The sequence below is a fragment of the Myotis davidii genome, unplaced genomic scaffold (assembly GCF_000327345.1).
Source record: "Myotis davidii unplaced genomic scaffold, ASM32734v1 scaffold319, whole genome shotgun sequence".
Classification (NCBI taxonomy): Eukaryota; Metazoa; Chordata; class Mammalia; order Chiroptera; family Vespertilionidae; genus Myotis; species Myotis davidii.
The window spans coordinates 193,947-215,393 of NW_006290675.1; the positions used below are offsets into that span (position 1 = coordinate 193,947).

Sequence of the window (21,447 nt, forward strand, 5' to 3'; positions counted from 1 at the left end):
TCCCGCACGGGGTCCGCGGCCCGCTCCTCTCGCGGCGGCGCCTCTGACAAACGGGTAGGGCCCGCTCGACGCGCCGTCTGGCCGCTCGGGACACCCGAGATGGCCCTTTGGGACGCCGGTAGGCGCCTCCCGACGCGGGGTGGGCCCTTCGGCCGCCTGTGGGATTCCGCCCCGGGGCCGGGCCCGCCCCCTTAGCCGGGGTAACGGCCGCCGCCTCCCCCCTCCTGCTTTGTCGGGGAGCGATCCTTGCATTCACTATTTTGCCAGGAAAACTAAGATTTCCCTTGGACATCTTGTCATTTACCAGGCCCCCTGCAGCGGAACTGTTGCCTCTGTGCACGGCAGGCAGTGCCTCCATCCTTTTCCACTAGCGCGTTTAGTTCATCTTCGCGGAACCGGCAGTTTACAGAGGAGAGCCGGCCTGGGGTCCGGGTCCGGCGGCTGGACTCCGTGCCCTGTAGCAGCCACTGGGTCTTCCTGAGGTGTCGGTGACACCCAGGAGAGGTGGAGCTTTGTGCTCCCGTCTTTATTTCTTCCCGTCAGGGAGGAGGCATTGCTGTGTCATTCTGTCAGAGAGGGTCTGTTTGGAATCAGACACATGGGGCTTCAATGCGCAACATAGTCAGTTACCAAGTTAATAACTGTTTGGTTTTGAATAAGTTTCCTAACGTGTAAAATAGTGATAAAAACAGCTTATAAAAATCAATAAAAGCATGTTTAATAATAATGACAGAAAACTTCCTCTACCTGGTGAAGGAAGTAGACATAAAAGTTCAGAAAGCACAGAGTCCCAAACAAGATGAAACCAAAGAGGCTCACACCAAGACACATCATAATAAAAATGCAGAAGGTTAAAGAGGAGAGGATTTTAGAAGCAGCAAGAGAAAAGCAGTTAATTAGCTGCTACCACTGTCAGCTGATTTCTCAACAGACATTTTGCAGGCCAGAAGGGAGTGGCCAAAAATATTCAAAGTGATGAGTAGCAAGGACCTACAACCAAGATTACTCAGCAAAGCTATTGTTTATTGGGGGGTCACTAATTGGGGGTCAGATAAAGAGCTTCCCAGGCAAGAATAAGCTAAAGGAGTTCATCACCACCAAACCAGTATTACATAAACTAGTGAAGGGTATTCTTTAAGAAGAGGAAGAAGTAGAGAAAAAAGATAAAAAATATGAATAATAAAATGGCAATAAATACGTAAATATCAACAACTAAATAAAAATAAACAAGCAATCTAATGAACAAAATAAACTGGTGAATAAAGTAGAATCAGGCATGGAAACATGGAACAGACATGAATCTCAGAGGAAAGGGGGTGGGGGAGTGGGAAGAGATTAGCCAAAGATCTTACCTATGGACGCAGGAGGGTGGTGAAGACCTGGGGCAGGGTGGGAACCAGGTGGAGGGGGCGCGATGGGGGCGGGGAGGTGGAGAGAAAGGTGGACATTTGTAATACTCTCAACAATAAAAATTAAAAAAAAATCCTTACCCGAGGATCCTTTTATTGATTTTAGAGAGAGGAAGGTGGAGAGAGAGAGAGAGAAAAAAACATCGATAAGAGAAACAGTGATCCCAAATGGGCCCTAACCGGGGATTGAACCGTGACCTAGGTATGTGCCCTGACCTGGAACCAAACTAGCAACCTTTTGGTGTACAGGATGACGCTCCAACCTACTTGACTGCACCACTTGGCCAGGGCTCAATTTCTTTTTCTTTTTTTTTTTTAAATATATGTTATTGATTTTTTACAGAGAGGAAGGGAGAGAGATAGAGAGTTAGAAACATCGATGAGAGAGATACATCGATCAGCTGCCCCCTGCACATCTCCCACTGGGGATGTGCCCGCAACCCAGGTATATGCCCTTGACCGGAATCGAACCTGGGACCCCTCAGTCCGCAGGCCGACGCTCTATCCACTGAGCCAAACCGGTTTCGGCCAGGGCTCAATTTCTTGATATAATGGTTTGAAGCACAAAGTTTGTTGTTTTTTAAAATATATATTTTAAATTAATTTCAGAGAGGAAGGGGGAGAGAGAGAGAGAGAAACATCAGTGATGAGAGAGAATCATTGATTGGCTGCTTCCTGAATGCCCCATACTGGGGATTGATCCCACAACTCAGGCACATGTGTCCTGACCAGGAATCGAACTGTGACCTGGTTCATAGGTTGACGCTCAACTACTGAGCCACATTGGCCGGGCAAGGTTTTTGATTTAAACAAAGCCCAGTTTCTTTATTTTTGCTGTTGTTGCTTATGCTTTTGATGTCATAATTAACAAACCATTTCCTATTCAAGATCTCAAAAATTTATGCCTATGTTTCTCTTAAGAACCTAATTCTATTTCTTGCAATTTTTTGTATATGGTAGGTAGAGGTCCTGTATCATTCTTTTGTATATGGATATCTACATTTGTTGAAAAGACTATACTTTCTCTATTCAAGTATTTTGGCATCCTTGTTGAAAATTGACAATCTGTAGGTGTTTTCTGGATTCTCAGTTCTGTACCATCGATTTTTGTCTATCCTTGTGTCAGTGTGCCAGTGTCTTGTTAACTAGCTTTGTGGTAAGATTTTTTAAAAAAATATTTTTTAAAATTGATTTTAGAGAGAAAGGGAGAGGGAGAGAGAGAAACATTAATGATGAGAGAGAGTCATTGATTGGCTGCTTCCTGCACACCCCCTTCTGGGGATCGAGCCCACAACCCGGCACGTGCCCTTGACTGGAATTGAACCCGGGACCCTTCAGTCCATAGGCTGACACTCTATCCACTGAACCAAACCAGCTAGGGCTGTGGTAAATTTTGAAATTGAGATGTGGTTCCTTAAAATTATTTCACTTTTTTCAGGATTGTTTTGCCTATTCTGGGACCCTCTGTTTCCGTGTGAATTTTAGGATCAGCTTGTCTATTTCCCCAAAAAAGTCAACAGAGATTTTAAAGTTTCCATTTGCAAATCTTCTACTTCCTTCATTAAATTTATTCCTAAGCTGTTAGAACTTGAATTTTTCAAATTTCATTTTTGGATTGTTCATTGCTAGTGTTTTTTGTATATTGACCTTGTATAATCTTGCTGAACTTGTTCATTATAGTATTTTGTGGATTTTTAAAAAAAATTAATAAGATTATGTCCTTTTCAGCTTGGGTGTGTTTTATTTCTTCTTGCATAATTGATCTGCCTAGAATTTTCAGTATAAAGTTCAATAGAAAGGATGAAAACAGACATTCTTGTCTTATTCCTATCTTAAGGAGAAAGCATTCAGTCTTTTATCTTTAAGTATGATATTACTGTTGGTTTTTTTTGAGATATATTTTTATCAGGTTGAGGCATTGATATTAAAAATCTTTTTAGATAAATTATAATATGCAGTAAAAAAAACCCAGTGATTTAAGTCAATGTTTAAGGAACTAGGATAATTTGTTGTATTATTCCTATTAAAATTTCATTACTATTAAAATTTCATTAAAGAGTAGTGGAAAAGTTTAGATACCCAGTTTTACTTCTATTAGATGAGCATCTTTTTCTTTTCTATGATTAAATTACAAATAGCATCTAGAAAACATACTTTCAAAAAAATATATATTTTTATTGATTTCAGAGAGGAAGGGAGAGGGAGAGATAGAAACATCAATGATGACAGAGAATCATTGATCAGCTGCCTTCTGCACACCCCCTACTGGCGATGGAGCCCACATCCTGGGCATGTACCCTTGACCAGAATTGAACCCGGGACCCTTCAGTTCACAGGCCGACACTCTGTCCACTGAGCCAAATCGGCTAGGGCTAGAAAACTTATACTTTGAATGAATTATTTGTCCGTGTATTTCAGACAGAAGGATGCCACGGAGAAAGAAAAAAGTTAAAGAAGCGTCTGAAGCTCAGAACTTGGAGAAGAAAGATACAGAAACTTCCAGTCCTGTCAATGTGAGGAGGAAGCGTAAACTGGAGGATGCATTCATTGTGATATCTGATAGTGATGGAGAGGTTAGTATTTTGAAGTGTGAAGCTCTAGGTCTCAAAGTAGGCCTTCTTACCCAAGACTGGTTTGTGTTGTGACTAAACCTTAATGTCAGCTTGCCAGACCTTGCAATTTTTACTCCGTTTCATTTTGATCATCTATTATTTGAGTTCTCTGAACTTGCTTCTGTGCCTTCAGCTTTTTCTCTCTACATTTCACTTAGCTTACTCCAACTTTCAGATTTTATATTTTTGTACTTGATTACTTAAAAATTTGTGACTGTAATACCTACAAGATCAGTTTAGAACTTTAATATAGTTTACTTTATCAGAACCTTCACAGTCTAGTCTTACTTATATTCTTATCAGCCGTTCATTTCTTGTCCCCTTGCTAAGACTATTATCACTATTAAAATTTTCCCTATTTGATGATCAAAAAGTTAAATATTTTTAATAATCAGAAAGATTGAGAATTTTTTCCTAACTCTGTTGGATATATATTTTTAAATTTTCCTCAAAGTATAGTTTTTAATTAGGGTTTTGTCAAATAGTTATTTATTTTTTTTTAAAATATATTTTATTGATTTTTTACAGAGAGGAAGGGAGAGAGATAGAGAGTTAGAAACTTCGATGAGAGAGAGACATCCATCAGCTGCCTCCAGCACATCTCCCATTGGGGATGTGTCCGCAACCCAGGTACATGTCCTTGGCCGGAATCGAACCTGGGACCCCTCGGTCCGCAGGCCGACGCTCTATCCACTGAGCCAAACCGGTTTCGGCTCAAATAGTTATTTTTTAAAGATGTAAAAGTATAAAGAAGAAAACAAAGCAACCCATCAATTCTACCACACACAGATATAAAATTTCTAAAAAGTTACATAATGCTAAATCAAAACAGAATAAAAACTGTTTGAAAACAAAACAATATAGAAAGGTATGAAATGAAGATGTATATCTTAGTCAGTGTATGTTTCTTGTATTCTTCCAGAAAAAAAAAAACTTCATGCATATACCATCAATAAAAACTTTTATAGAATAGAAATCATGCTACACAGATTGTTTTGCTTTTTCCACTTAACATTTCTTGGAGATCTTTCTGTAATAGCACATATAGCTCTATCTCATTAAAATTTTTAAAAATTGTCAGATATGTCACACATGTAGGAGAGTGGCATAAAATGTAGATGCATAGTTAAAAAAATAATCCGAGCACCTGTATTCACCATCTTAGAAGCCCTCTTGATTTAGTGTGACCCTCCCCAATTGCATCCCTTTTCACCCTTGTAAAGGTAACTACTGTATTTGTTTTATCTTTCCCTTATGATTCTACCATATTTATATTTATGTCTAAACAGTATACATATATATGTTGCAAAACTGAGTCTTAGTGGTTAGGCACTTCTGCCAACATTTTTCTATAATCTACCTTTTCCCAAAGATTTGAAATTTTATCTTTATTATAAATTAAAATCTTGCCTATACTTTTTTTTTTTAGATTTTAAAATTTTGTTCCATTGATCTGTCACATATTTTTGGAATAATTGTTCAGTCATTATCTTGGGTTATTTAGGTAGGCACTTGTATCTGCTAATAATGATCATTTTCTTTCTTCCTTTCTAGTACTTACAGCTAATTTTTTTGTTTCATTGCATTGACTATAGCCTCCAAAATAATGTTAATTGTTATCAGTGATAGAGTACATCTTTGTTTTGAATTTAATTGTGGAAGTATTCTGATGTTTTGTTATTTGTTTCTTATTTCTATATTATATTTATTATAGAAATATCCTTTAATTGCTTATTTTCTATTAGTATTTTTAGGAATGGATGTTTAATCAAATGCCTTTTCATTATTTAGCAAGATGATGGCATAGTTTTCCTCCTTTAATCAATTAATATATAGTTCATTAATACATTGTCTAATGTTGGAACATTTTTGCATTTCTGGAGAAAATTTTACTTAGTCATGATGTATTACATTAACATAATATAGAATTTACTTTTTCATATCATTTATGAGTTTTGCATTTGTATTCCTAGTGGCATTGATTTTTATATAATTGTCTTTTTTTTTTTTACTATATCAGATATTAGTTTCAGATTTCTGCTATAATATAGAAAGGAAGCTTTTTATTGTTTTTTATGTCCTACCGCAGTTTAGATAATAAAAGAATGATCTGTTCTTTAAGATTTACTAGCACTTGCTCATAAAACTGTCCTACCAACTAATTTTTAATATACTCTTCATGTTCTTTTCATGTCTTGGTATTTTTGTGCATTTTTTAAAGACTTTCTTGTTTTGTTTTAGAATAAATGAGTAAATGGTATAGTCATCCAGGAATACACTTATTTGGTCTTGAAAGTTGAAAATTGAATTAATTATTTGATACTTCTTTTGCTCTTTGTACTACTGACAGTGCTAATTCCAATTTGTTCTTCAGTTTAGATATTAATTCCTTTGGGGATCCTTGCAGATTTTCCAGGACTGGGTCAATTGGCCATCTATTGTGCTTCCATAGAACCTATGCTTACTTCTGTAGTATTAGTTGTTACACTGTTTTGAAATTGCCGTTGTGCTTTTCTGCCTTCATCACTGGACCATGATTTCCTAGAGGGCAGGAATTTTTTATCTGTAACATTTAACATTTATCTGTAACACTCAACAATAATGCTTGGCCTATACCAGTAGGCATTCTCAAAAAAATCTGTATCAGGTTTTACTTGTTGGTGCTGTTTTATTTGAATATTTCTTTAAGAAAATGTTCTAGTTCCTGGTGCAAAAGAAGCCAGGAACTATCTTGTTGTTTTTAAACATAAAGATAATGGCACAAAGCCAACATCACTGGGGCTTCATCATAGCTTGCTTTTGCTGAGTAGTTACTTGCTCTGATCAATTTCATTCTTACTCTCATCAGGGTTCTAATTTAAGAGAACAAAGATGAGCTTTTGAAAATCTTGCCATTGTGTTTGAATTGCCACTTACTAACTATGTGACCTTTCTGGACTTTTTATTATATATAAGACTAGTAATACTCTATAGGATTGTTGTGAGGACTATGAATAAAGTAAGTAAAATTTTCTAGAGTGGTACTTCAGTAAATGATAACTGACATTGTAAATGTTCAGGATGGCAGAAGAGTAAAGCTAACTGACTTATGTTGATAACCCTATTGTCTTCTTCTCTTACATTTTTCTCCTGTTAACAAAATAACAACACTAAAAAATCCAAAGGAAAAGAAAAGAATATTTGGAGTTTTATGGTTGGATAGGGCTAGTTTTTCCTGACCTTACACTTACTGAGCCTCACTTTTCTCATCTACGAAATGGAGGCAGTGATATTCTTCACACAGGAATTTTGAGAGGAATTAAATGAGGTAATGTATATAGTGGGCTTGGCACATAATGATATGCAATAGATGGTAACTATATTATTATTACCCTTATTTTAAAAAGCTTCTATTTTGTGACAAAAGTGTTGTGTATTAATTACTAGCTAATATTTAAAATTTTTTTAAAAATTGATTTCAGAGAAGAAGGGTGAGGGGGATAGAGACAGAGAGAGAGAGAAACGCATCAATGATGAGAGAGAATCATCGATTGGCTGCCTCCTGCATGCCCCCTACTGGGGATCCAAGCCCCACAACCCAGGCATGTGCCGTGACTGGGAATTGAGCTGTGACCTCCTGGTTCATAGGTCGATGGTCATTCATTGAGCTACATCAGTTGGACACCAGCTAATCTTTTAACATTTATACAATGTCTCTAGATGAAAAGTACAATATAGTATGGTGGTAAAATAAGAAATTCACTCATCTCAAACCATTCCTCTCTAAAGCTTGTAGACTTACATTATAAGAAACACATTTATAAGAGACCACAAAAAGTCTGCTGTGTCATAAAATCACTTCTTTGATACTAGTTGGAGCATCTACCTGACTGCCTGAAAGAAGATGCCCACAAGAGTCAGTAACCAGTTGGATTTTGTCAGTGCCAAAACAGTCTGTGGGACCAGTTGATGAATTGGATTTGTTTATTCTTGTTTTTTTCAATCTTCAATTCCCCATTTTCAAGATTCTCAGTTGTCACTTTGAAGTGTTTCAGTCGGATAAAAGTCTTTGGTTTCCTGGAAGTAGGAAGATGCACTCCTGTACTTACAATCCCTTCTTGCCCCCCTCACCCTCTTTTTTTTTTTAAAATATATTTTATTGATTTTTCACAGAGAGAAGGGAGAGGGTTAGAGAGTTAGAAACATCGATGAGAGAGAAACATTGATCAGCTGCCTGCACACCGCCCCCTGGGGATGTGCCCGAAACCAAGGCACACGCCCCTGACCGGAATCGAACCCGGGACCCCTCAGTCCGCAGGCCGACGCTCTATCCACTGAGCCAAACTAGCCAGGGCCCTCACCCTCTTTTAGAGAATAGTTTCTTGAATCTTACAGCATTTGTTTTGCTTTTAGTATCTGTTTACCCTTTTAAGAATGTTAACTAAATTCGGGTATGTGCACTTCAAATTAAAATCAGCTGTACTATACCCAGAAGCATTTTTCTCCAGTCCTTTGCTTAAGCACTGCTGCAATGTTTTTTGTATAAAAAGAGAGCTTATTCAGTGAATATGTCCTATATCTTAGCAGATTCTTTTATAGATATTAACATTAAAGATTTTAATCTAAAGTTAATGTGGTAATACTTGAAATTGTTCACTTTTTGTAGGTTAAAAAGTTGCAGAAACAGTGAGCATTCATTTTGTAGTTCAGAATTCTCCACAGAATTTTTCCCTTTAATCTTATATCTCAGCAAGTAATAACAGTTGTTTATGATCCATTTACATATCACTCAATGAAGAAAATATTATTGAATTGAGTGCATTAGCCTTAGTCTTTATGTAATTTATAATTTCTACTATGCACAGTAGTTTGGCTGGTATTTTTCAGTAATGGAATGTTGATTAACATTCTGGCACAAGTTCCTTAATCTCGGAAATATTCCTGTTGTTACTCCTGGCTTCATAAAAAAGTAAAAGTTTAACCCTTTATGGTTTTAAACAGTTTAGAACTTAATGTTTGTCAAAAATAAAGCTGAAAGAATTTTTCTATCATCAAGCTCATCACACATTTCCTAAAAGTACTGCTGAGTTGCCAATATCTGTACACTCATGGGGTTGCAATGAAAATATGTTGCTAGCTTTATTTATTAATTGGTCTTCCATATCATGATCTGCCTTCTGAATATATTAAGCTATGTTGCCTTTGGAATATGGTACTTGAGCTACCTTCTTTGCCTCAGACTCACCCATTATTTCCAAGTAGACAACTTTGCCATCTTTAACTAATTTCTTTCTATATAGTTTTTTTGTCTTAGTAAATATAGTATTTATAAGAAATCCATAAAGTACTAATGTTTATATATGAAGTATTAAGCATCTGTGTGAGCTTATTAATTTAATACTCAGATTTTAAAATTTATTTTCAACTTTGTTTTCTATATAAATGTTTAAGTTTTCATAGTTTTTTTAGTTAGTATGTATTTAGAAATAAGACACTCTGATTGTTATATACACCATCAATTGTGGATTCAAAACTGAACTCAATATGTGAAGGATTATACTTCTGAGTAAAACTAGAAGTAAACTTTTGCCCTTTATGTCTTCACAATTACTTGGATCATTATTTTTTTTTTATTGCTACTGCTATTTCAGAAAGATTTGTTTTTTTCTTGATGACAAAAGTCCAGTGAAGCTTGTTTGAAATCTATAAATTAGGATTTAAAAATAAATAATATAAAGTTTACTTTTTTTGTTTAGCTAGTAGTATTAAAGTATAACTTTAAAAATGGGCTTGATTAAAAATATAGTTAATATAAATTATAAATAAATTTATATTTTCTCAGATATTTATAGACTTTGAATTTTAATAAATAACTAACTTTAAAACAGCACATATTATTATAACTTGGTGTTTTTGCAAATGACTAGTCTGCAGCTTTCACCGTATAAATTCTCTTATCCTGCATGGATGTTGTAGCAATGTCAGATTGCTGTAAAAGTTTCTAAATGCTTATTCTCAATTTCTGTGCTTATTTTGTTGCAGACTAGCAACAATCAGTGTGCTAATTTTCACTTATAGATCATACTTTGAGTAGCATTGAGGTTGTTTACAGTCTTTTACAATGACAAAACTTTCCACTGTGAACATAATTATTCACAAAGAGGTTAAATATCTGTAGAATAAATTCCTGGAAGTATATTGCTGTACAAAGAGTGTGTTGTATATTTATGATTTTAGAGGTTATTTCAAATTTGTTCTCTAAACTAGAATATTGCATCCATTATATCCCATCAGTGGTATGAGAGTACCTATTTCCCCATAGTAAGAGTTTTATAAAACATTTTAATTTTCACCTAGTATTGGTAAAAGAAATATGGTATCTATATAATTGTTTTGATTTGCATTTCCAAAGTGAAATTGAGCATCTTTTCATATACTTACTAGAGGCCCAGTGCGTGAAATTCATGCAGGGTGTGTGTGTGTGTCCCTCAGCCCAGCCTGCACCCTCTCCAATCTGAGACCCCTAGAGGGATGTCCAACTGCCTATTTAGGCCCGATCCTGGTGGGCCTAACTCACATTCCAGGACTGTTGGCTCCCAACCACTCACCTGCCTGCCTGTCTGGTTGCCCCTAACCTCTTCTGCCTGCCAGCCTGATCCCCCCCTAACCACTCCCCTGCCAGCCTGATCACCCCCTAACCACTCCCCTGCCAGCCTCATCACCCCCTAACCACTCCCCTGCTAGCCTGATTGATGCCTAACTGCTCCCCTGCCAGCCCAGTTGCCCCTAACTTCCCTCCATTGCCAGCCTGGTCACCTCTAACTGCCCTCCCCTGCAGGCCTGATCGCCCCCAACTGCCCACCCCTGCTGGCCTGATTGCTCACAACTGCCCTCCCCTGAAGGCCTGATTGCCCACAATTGCCCTCCCCTGCTGGCCATTTTGTGTCCACATGGGGATGGCCATCTTTGACCACATGGGGGTGGCCATCTTGTGTGTTGGAATTACAATCAATTTGCATATTACTCTTTATTATATAGGACGAGTCCCTTGTGTATGTTTTTCTAGGAAGTGTCTTAACATGTCTTTTCCTATGGGAAGAGGCTAAATATTGTTTTGTTAATTGATTTGTAAGAGGTCTTTATATATAGTCATGCACCACTTAACATCACATTCTGAGAAACTCACTGGAGATCTCATTCTGTGAATATCATAGAGTGTACTTACACAAACCTAGATTTACACAAACTTAATCTTACACACCTTAGGCTATATGGTATAGCCCCGTGGCTGGCAAACTGCGGCTCGTGAGCCACATGTGGCTCTTTGGCCTTGAGTGTGGCTCTTCCTAAGCCTTAGGAGTACCCTAATTAAGTTAATAACAGTGTACTTACCTATATAGTTTAAGTTTAAAAAATTTGGCTCTCAAAAGAAATTTCAATCGTACTGTTGATATTTGGCTCTGTTGACTAATGAGTTTGCCGACCACTGGTATAGCCTATTGCTCATGTGCTACAAACTTGTACAGCATGTTACTATATAAAACAGCACAAGATTAATCAAGAACAAGAGAAAATGATGCAATCAAGATATATGGTAAACACAAGATGTATGAGGTTACTGCTGGTGTAACATGGCATACTGTTTTACAGCAAATTTTTTTGGTAAGTAGAAGGAATATACTCTAAAATAACAACAAAAATTATAGTAAATACATAAACCAGTAACATAGTCGTTTATTACCATTATCAAGTATTATGTACTATATACAACTAGTGGCCCAGTGCACAGATTCGTGCACATTGAAAGGAAATTAGAAGAAATATTTTAGTATCGCTATTCACCCTTTCTCTATAATAGAAGTGTCAGGTTGGTCACTTAGCCTTTTAAATGCGCCAGCGAGAGCTTTGTATGTATCGCACATGTGTGAGTTAATGTTTATTTTTAAATTGCCAGTGCGCATCATATGTACCGGTCAGATGGATGTACGTTTGGTCACTTAGCCTTTTATATATGTAGATAGAAGGTAGTATGTACTATGCTTTTATATGACTGGCAGCAGTGTAGATTTGTTTACACCAGCATCATCGAAACATGTAATATGTTGTGTACGATGTTGCATTGGCTATGATGTCACTCAGTGATAGGAATTTTTCAGCTCCATTATAATCTTATGAGACCAGTGTAATATATGCAGTATGTTGTTGAGTGAAATGATTATGCAATGTATGACTATAAAAGGAAAATTAGCCCTTTGTCTGACAAATGTGTTGCATACTTTCTCCAAGTTGTTTTCTTGCTTTTTGACATACTGATTTAAAAAATTTGCACTGAGTTAAAACATTATTAAACATTAAACTTTTTTTTTTTTTTTTGGTTAATCCTCATCCAAGGATATTCTTCCTATTGATTTTTAAAGAGAGAGGGAGGGAGGGGCAGAGAGAGAGAGAAACATTGATGTGAGAGAAACATATGGATTGGTTGTCTTTTGCATAGGCATAATCGGGGATTGAACCTGCAACCCAGCTATGTGCCCTTGGTTGGGAATTGAACCCACAACCTATTGATGCATGGGCCGATGCTCTAGCCATTGAGCAATACCAGCCAGGGTGATTTTTAAACTTTCAAGCCTTTTCTGAACTTGGGTAGCATGCTTACTACTATTTTGCAGATAGTCCACTTTTTTTTAAAAAAATATATTTTATTGATTTTTCACAGAGAGAGAAAGGGAGAGAGATAGAGAGTTAGAAACATCGATGAGAGAGAAACATCGATCAGCTGCCTCCTGCACATCTCCCACTGGGGATGTGCCCGCAACCCAGGTACATGCCCTTGGCCGGAACCGAACCTGGGACCTTTCAGTCCGCAAGCCGACGCTCTATCCACTGAGCCAAACCGGTTTCGGCAGATAGTCCACTTTTTACATGAGCATGTGTATGACAGATAATGTCAGTATGTTAAATATTTTTATTTTTGTGATATTTATTGGTCTACATTTATCGATCTACATTTTTTTTGGTACTGTAAAGGATCTTTTTAAAAAAATATATTTTATTGATTTTTCACAGAGAGAGAAAGGGAGAGGGACAGAGAGTTAGAAACATCGATGAGAGAGAAACATCGATCAGCTGCCTCCTGCACACCCCCTACTGGGGATGTGCCCGCAACCAAGGTACATGCCCTTGACCGGAATCGAACCTGGGACCCTAGAGTCCGCAGGCTGACGCTCTATCCACTGAGCCAAACCGGCTAGGGCGGATCTTTTTTTTTTTTTTTAAAACTGATTTTAGAGAGAGGAAGGGAGAGAAAAACATTGATATGAGAGAGAAACTTTGATTGGTTGCCTCCTGAATGCACCTCATCCAAGGATTGAACCTGAAACCTAGGTACATGTCCTGACCAGGAATCAAATCTGAAACGTTTTTGTGTGTGAGACAACGCTCTAACCAACTGAGCTACCTGGCCAGGGTAGTACTGTAGAGGATCTTTTACTGATGTTTTCTGTGAATGTTTACAACTGCTGATTCTTCAGAGCCTCAGCAGCCTCCTGGCTGTAGAGGAGATGGAAAGAGTATTACTTTTAATGGTAGCTATCCTGATCATATTTCTTTGTTTTGAAACAGGAACCACAAGAGGAAAATGGATTAGAGAAGATGAACACAAAACAGTTGAATAGAGCAAAGTGTTTGGCTAAAAGAAAAATTGCACGTATGTTTTTGTTTTTAGAATTGATTAGAAATTATAAGTCATAGTGTTGTACCAAAAAAAGGAGAAAGTCTTTATTTTTTCCATTGTTATATGAAATGTTCTCTTTTAGCCATTTTAAGTACTCACAAATTATACAAGTTTTCTTGATATATACTGTCTAGTTTTGTGTTCTGGATTATTAACAGTCTGTTTGCATGTCTCAACCTGAATGTTGGGAGATGTTAATTATTGTAAATTATAACCAGCATAATCAGCTTCACACAAATTTTGTACTTCTCTTGTTTAGCTTAGCAGAATCATTTGATAAGTAATATGTAATGCTGATAAGGTTGAAACTTGCTGACATTTTCCTTAAGGGATCATGCTCCCAGGTGTGATTCTAATTTTTTTCTATTTTTTCTTCTGGTTGAATTTTTATCTCGTAGAGAGGTAAGGTAAAATGTTTTAGTCAACAGCAGTGTTAATTGAACTTTAGTCTTAGAACATGTTGATATGTGAAAATAAGAGAAAGTAACTAGTGAATGAGAGTGTCCTTTTAATTCTGGTTTAATTCAGAGTGGTTAAAGAAAATTTTTAATGGTGGCTTTGTCAAGTTATGTGGCTCTGTGTTGTCAGTAAAATATACATCAAATGATTGAGTTTGATAATTGAAATTGAAGTTTTGTGTTTCTTTAAATAATATATAATAACACATAATTTGAATATGATTATTATTTTAAATATATTTTTATTGATTTCAGAGAGAAAGGGAGAGAAAGAGAAATATCAGTGATGAGAGAGAATCATTGATTGGCTGCCTCCTGCACGCCCCCGAATGGGGACCAAGCCCGCACCCCGGGCATGTGCCCTCACCAGGATTCAAACCTTGACCTCCTGGTTCATAGATTGATGCTCAACCACTGAGCCACACCGGATGGGCTCTCCTGAACTTTAATAGCAAACCATACCACCACTGTATGCGCCCGACAGTGACATTATTTATCCTTTACCAGTTGCAAAAATAATTGATTCACTAACATTCTTTAACAATGACCAGTTGGCTGTCTTTTTAAGTATCATTATGAACTCTGGGATTCAACATATTTAATGTGTTTTAATTCATTATTTTTATCGATATTCTAGTTCTAGTTTTGGCCAGGGAGAACCTTTTTACTTTGGCTCTTAAATTTTTTTTGATATGACCCTGGTAATGTCTTATAGCTTCCTTGCTCACAGATATGATAGGTACTCTAGCTCATCTTCTACATTTCTATTACAGACTTTGAATCAGCCATTTCTCCTAGGTACTCCAGTTGCTTTTAATAGGAAATGATTTTGGGGATCACATTCTGGTCACTAGGGAAGGTCTTTTCTACTGGGTAAATGGTCCCATTAAGAGGATTCTGATTGAGTAAATTATTCTGGTTAAATGTCGAGCATAAAGCAGTGTGATTGGTATGTAGCAAAAAGCCCTGAAAGCCTGTTCCTGTTTATTCATTCACCAAATATTTGAGTATCTACCAGTTGCTAGGTATTCTTTTTTATATAGAGTTGGACAAAAGTAGATTAATGATAATAAATAATACAGTAATTAGTAAATAAGAAATAATACAAGAATAAACTGTTTCACGTACTCACAACTGTAAACCTACTTTCGCCTACCCCTGTATGCTGGAGATACAACAGTGAACAAAATAGGCACAAACTGCCTTCATAAGAGCTCACAGTCTAGTTAAGCCAGGATTCTTGTAACTTCTGCTGCCGATTTTGGCCAATACCTTATTTTTTGGGACTTTCCTCATTTATAAGATTATAAAATTGTATTACATGGTCTGTAGTATCTTCACTTAAAAAGTTTAACAATTCTATTCCTTACCTCCATGCTTATTCATTGTTTGTGGTATCCCTCCCCTCTCTTTCCTTGCCCTTCTACAGAAATGACAGAAGAAGAACAGTTTGCTCTAGCTCTCAAAATGAGTGAGCAGGAAGCTAGAGAAGTGAACAGCCAGGAGGAGGAAGAAGAGGAGCTCTTGAGGAAAGCCATTGCAGAAAGCCTAAATGTAATCATGCTATGCTGAAAAAGTTTGTGAGGATTGATAAGTAAAATTCTTTTTCTTTTACAGTGTTATGGTTGCATTAGAAACTAATGCTGTGGTAGTTCATAGGATTTTCAACTAATATTCCCACAATTTTTAAAGCCCATGTTGAATTGTTGAAAACCTAATTTGAAGTGTTTTGCTAATTCTGTATGAAAGAACTTTCTTCCATCTCACACTTTTTCAGTCCATGGCTTAAGAGAACCATAGCAGTTGGCAGCTTCTGAAAAGAATGACCTATTAACAAGAAACCAAAAGGGGCAAGATAAAGTACTTACCTCCCCTATTTTGTAGAGAGAACAAAGAGAATGAGAGCTAGAGGTGGGTTACAGAGAGAAAGAGTGGGCAGTTTTAAAATGTTTCAAATAATGTTAAATTGTGATTTGAATAAGTGTAATTGAAATTATTTTAAATATGAAGGATATTTACCAGTGACAGGTCCTGAGTCATTTATGCCATCTACTTCTCTATATTAGAAAAGGGTTTAGTATAGAACCTAGGATAGTTATTTGCACATAGTAAGCATTTAGTATGCATTGTGGAATTCATTTGAATTGTGCATCTACATTTTAAAGAGGAGAATCTCTTAGGGACAGTGGCCTCCCCTTTTTGTCGTTCCTGTGACCCTTCATGTGTAGCTATTTTAATAATAAACCTGATCTTGTTTGGGATTGCTTGTTTCAGAGTTGCCGGCCTTCTGATGCTTCTGCTACCAGATCTCGAGCTCAGGCCATTGGACCATCTTCACAATCCCACCGAGAGAAAACCACAGACTCTGGGACCACTGAAGGCATGTCTCCCTGTTCTGACTCCTTGCACTCATTAAGTATAACCATATCACAGGGATCTCATACTGACAGTAGATATACAGAAATTCCCTAAATTTCTTTGGTGGTATTAAAGAGGTTAAATCAGAAAGTAGTTGAGATATCACTAATATCCAGCATACTTTATCTCCAAGGAAAAGCCAACAGTTGGTTAAACCCAAAGAAGAGCCTTTTACCCACATTATGTAGTTCTTGGTAAGTGAGAACTTACCAAGCCCTCTTAATAAAAAAGTTTGTCCTTAGTCCTACTTTTTCTCAAATACCTACAGGCATATGGCAGCTGGTACCTCCATCACTGTTAAAAGGCTCACATATCAGTCAGGGAAACGAGGCTGAGAAAAGAGAGGAGCCTTGGGACCACACTGAAAACACTGAAGAGGAGCCGGTCTCTGGCAGCTCAGGAAGCTGGGACCAGTCAAGCCAGCCAGTGGTTGAGAATGAGAACGTTAAATGTTTTGACAGATGCACTGGCCACTTGGCTGAGCACACACAGTGTGGGAAGCCACAGGAAAGTACTGGGAGAGGATGTGATTTTCACGAAGCTGCCCAGGGTAGGGGGGACACATCTAGGCACTTTCTGCCTGCCTCAGCAGATGCCAAAGGTATCCAGAACAGTGGGGGCACTGTGCACTACTTCTGGGGTATTCCATTTTGCCCAGCTGGAATAGACCCTAACCAGTATACCAAGGTCATTCTCTGCCAGTTGGAGGTTTATCAAAAGAGCCTGAAAATGGCTCAGAGGCAGCTCTTTAAAAAAAAAGGATTTGGGGAACCAGTGTTACCTAGACCTCCTTCTCTGATCCAGAATGAATGTGGCCAAGGAAATCAGGCTAGTGAAAAAAATGAAGGCATCTCAGAAGATATGGCAGATGAAGACAAAGAGGAGGAGAGGCAAGAGTCTAGGGCATCTGTCTGGCACTCAGAAACCAAGGATTTCCAAGAAAGTCCAATTAAAAGCTTGAAAGAAAAACTTTTGTTGAAGGAAGAACCAGCAACCAGTCATGGTCAGGTAAGGGTCAGTGATACTGTGATTAAGGGTGATTTATTCACAGATTAAATAAAGATTTTAGCTATGCTTTTTGTGTTTTTCCCCCTTTATTTTTTTTCTCTTTTCCCCCCTTTATTTTTAATGAAATACATGCCCATTATAGAAAATTAGGAAAGGACAAAAGAGTGTAAAGAAAAAAAAGTTACCCATAATCCCAGCACCTAGAGAGGCATATTTCTGTGCATATAAAAATATTTTTTTCTGTTTACTTTTTCAACAAAATGGAAACTTTTTTGTATAAGCTTTGTTCCTTTTCCCCCCTTAATAGTTTACCTTAGATCTTTTTTTATTTATTAACTATACTGGAAAACATTTTATAATCTGAATGTACCATAATTTATTTTTTGTGTGTTTTAAAATTTACATTAGTTTTAAAAAGTTTAGTTTTTGAATGGGTAACAGTGTTCACATGGCTCAAAATTTAAAAAGATATAAATGAACTATCTGTCTTCTGTCCCTGTCCCCAGCCAACCAGTTTTCTCCCTGGAGTCAACCTTTATGACTAGTTTTCTAGTGTGTCCTTTCAAGAGATTTTATGTAGTACCTTCCTTTACCCAGGTCATGGTATACTCCACACATTATATAGTATAAGCACCTTCCTTTACCCAGGTCATGGTATACTCTACACATTATTCTGCATCGTGCTTCTTTCATTTAATATCTCTATGAGATCATTCCATAGCAGTACATATGAGAGTTTCTCTCTTTTTTGGATGTATAATACACCATGTATAGATGAGTTTTATTTTATCCATTGCTGCTGTTGGTGGAAATTTAGGTTGTTACCAGTATTTTACTACTACTGCAGTGATTTCTGTTGTACAGAAGATGTTTCATTCACATGGGAGATATTTGTACAATAATTTATTGTAGATATAATTGGTGGGTCAAAATATGTATGCATTTACAGTTTTGTTAGCTATTGTCAAATTGCTTATTGATAGGGGTTGTATAAATTTACACTCATTGCAATGTATGAGTACAAGCTTCCCCCATACCCATACCAATACAGTGTTATTAGGACCTCTTGATCTTTGTTAATCTGAGAGATGAAAAATATTACCTCAATGCAGTAGTAATTTTCATTTTTGTTACTATGTGTATAGTTGAGACTCATTTGTATTTCCTTTTCTGTGTTTAGATCTTACAGGCATTTTTCTTTAATATTAGCTTTAATAGATTGAAGTTCTTTTACTTCATGAACAGGCCACAAAATACTACAAATATTATTAATTGGTACTATTTGGTTATAACAAATAAAATCAAGCTATCTTAATATACAAAAGACTTTATCATAAGGAAACATGGTGCCTCATAAATTTTAAAACAGGATGGTAACCAAGCCTGGAGAAGATACTGAGTCTAGAAAATTATTTGACCATCTTTTTCTTAGTGGTTTATAGGCATTCTTTATGTATTAGGGTGATAAGAAACACATGTAGTTTTCCAGTTTATTCTCCTCCCCCCCCGCCCCCACACACATAATACATAATGGTCTATTTCCAATTTTGCTTGTGGTAATTTTCTATAATTTACTGAAAACAGTCCCTTTTTTGGGGACATTTAGGTTGCCTTTTTAGTTTTTTTTTCTGACATACCTAGATTGTGTTATATATGAAAGCTTATATTCAGTTTTGTTTTCTGAATATTATAAAAGCAGTTATATGATTTTAAACTCTTTTTACACTATAAATAGAAAGAGTATTCTTTTTTATGACTATACTGTTCCTTGTTGCTATTTCTGTTTTTAGTTTTGTTTTGCTGTTACCCTATTTGTTCTGTCTCTTATGATAAGGGTTCTAGAAATGGTAGCTATGAGAAATTTTATAGCCTAGTGCACAGAGTATGGATTTGAAGTTTGAATTTTGACATTTTTGTTTTAGTAACTGTACCTTTGAGCAAACCATTTAACCCTCTGAATCAGTTTTTTACATCTGTAACATGGGAATAGCAAGTCATTAGTTTAATGATTAAAGTGAATTGTGTAAAGTGCCTAGTATAATGCTTAGGACATTTGGTAAATGGTAGTTCTCTCTAAGGGACTGGAAGGTCATTCACTGAGTACCTTCTGGGAATCACTCTTGCCCAGCATTTTCTTCATCCACATTATGAAAAAATTGCTGTATGTGAAGAGAAAGCATTTTTCCTAAAAGTACTTTTAGTGACTTGACTCTTTTTCAAATGAAAGGTTATGTTTATAATAACATGTTTTGTTTCCTAGTTTTTTGCAGTTTAGAGATGCTTCCCCTTAAAAGAATAAACTATGCAATGATTTATTGTAACTCAAGTTGTTAGACTTGTCAAGGTCTGAGGTTTGAAACAGTGTCTTGGGAATAGCATGGACGTGGTCAGACTTTAGTGGCTAGCTTTAATAGATTGAAGTTCTTTTACTTCATGAACAGGCCATAAAATACTACAAATATTATTAATTGGTACTATTTGGTTATAACAAATAAAATCAAGCTATCTTAATTACAAAAGACTTTATCATAAGGAAACATGGTGCCTCGTAAATTTTAAAACAGGATGGTAACCAAGCCTGGAGAAGATACTGAGTCTAGAAAATCATTGGTAATTTTTCTGTATCTCAGTGCTATATTGTATCTACTTCATTTCCCCCCTGCAGACTGTCTTCTTTGCTTCTGTCTTTCACATGGTAGGTGGAAAATACTGATCCTGTACAGTTCTCAAACTTAAATACAGATTACAGGAGATTTACTTTCTTTCAGTTCAATTTCACATTTCTAGGAAAGGAACTTATGGCCCATTTGATGTTAATAGCTCTCACCAGAACAGTTGGCTGTGGCCTGAAGTGGATATGTGTCACATTGTACAAATGGCTATGATACTATAATGCAGTGATTGGGGTGAGGGGCAGTCTTCGGTGAAAAGAAACCAGGCAGACAATCTAGTGAGTATCCAGTGCAGTCATTAACATTAATTTTAGAGATCACTTAGAACTATTGAAAAATGTTCAAAAATTTTTAGAATAAGGTTGAAAGCCTCCACAATCCTACCATCTAGTGATGTATTCCTTCTTTTTTTCTGTACCTGTTTTTTGTATGGTTAAGATAATATTTTTGTATTTTAGAGTTAACATGTAAACATTTTCTTATGTTAAAATTATAGATTTCATTTTTAATGACTAATATTCTGGCTTATGAATTTTTAAACTATTTTTCTATTGCTGGATATTTTGATTGTGATAAACATCTTTCTGAATAAAAATTTTCTTTGTTTAAAATTAGAGTCCTTAGGGATAGGGAACCAGAAAAATGTTGGATTAAAGAGTTACGAACATAAAGGTTTGCTATTTGTTACCAGATTGCTTTTCAGAAAGGCTGCTCAAATTTATACTCCTTCCTTCCAGCTGTGTATCAGAATACCTACATCACTGCAGCCTTGCCAACATAGAATAGTACCTTTAAAAAACAGCAATAAACTTACTAATTATATAGGCAAATAATGAAAGTGTTAAGATTGTAATTTCACCTCTTGTCTTGGTCTTTGGCTTTTAGGAATTGTGGGTTGAGCGAATTTATATTTTTGTTAAATATCTTCTATTGATTTTGGTTTCGCTGGAGTTCCCCACATTTGAGACTACTTGGTTGATAGAGATAGCAAGATAGTCCCAGAAATAGGGATTCAGAAAAATATTCACCCTGAGGCAGATTTCTTACTTTATATGAAGGCTATAAAAGATTTAAAGTCAGATGTTAACTGGTTTCTGGCATCACTGAGATAATGGGGAAATTGTTAATGAAGATGGAGTGATTATCTTGACCGTTCAG

The 21,447-nt window shown here is 36.5% G+C and overlaps 1 protein-coding gene across 3 annotated transcripts in view; it reads left to right on the top strand.

The window, feature by feature from the left end:
• The first annotated feature begins 1,532 nt into the window (after positions 1 to 1,532).
• Positions 1,533 to 21,447, top strand: part of UIMC1 (ubiquitin interaction motif containing 1) — a 70,920-nt gene continuing 51,005 nt past the window's right edge. For all 3 annotated transcript variants that reach the window (XM_006763693.2, XM_006763694.2, XM_006763695.2), the window contains exons 1-6: positions 1,533 to 1,611; positions 3,828 to 3,982; positions 13,622 to 13,706; positions 15,621 to 15,745; positions 16,466 to 16,571; positions 16,878 to 17,617. In XM_006763693.2, coding sequence (XP_006763756.2) covers positions 1,578 to 1,611; positions 3,828 to 3,982; positions 13,622 to 13,706; positions 15,621 to 15,745; positions 16,466 to 16,571; positions 16,878 to 17,617 — 1,245 coding nt within the window. In that variant the 5' untranslated portion in view covers positions 1,533 to 1,577. The remainder of the gene's footprint in view (positions 1,612 to 3,827; positions 3,983 to 13,621; positions 13,707 to 15,620; positions 15,746 to 16,465; positions 16,572 to 16,877; positions 17,618 to 21,447) is intronic.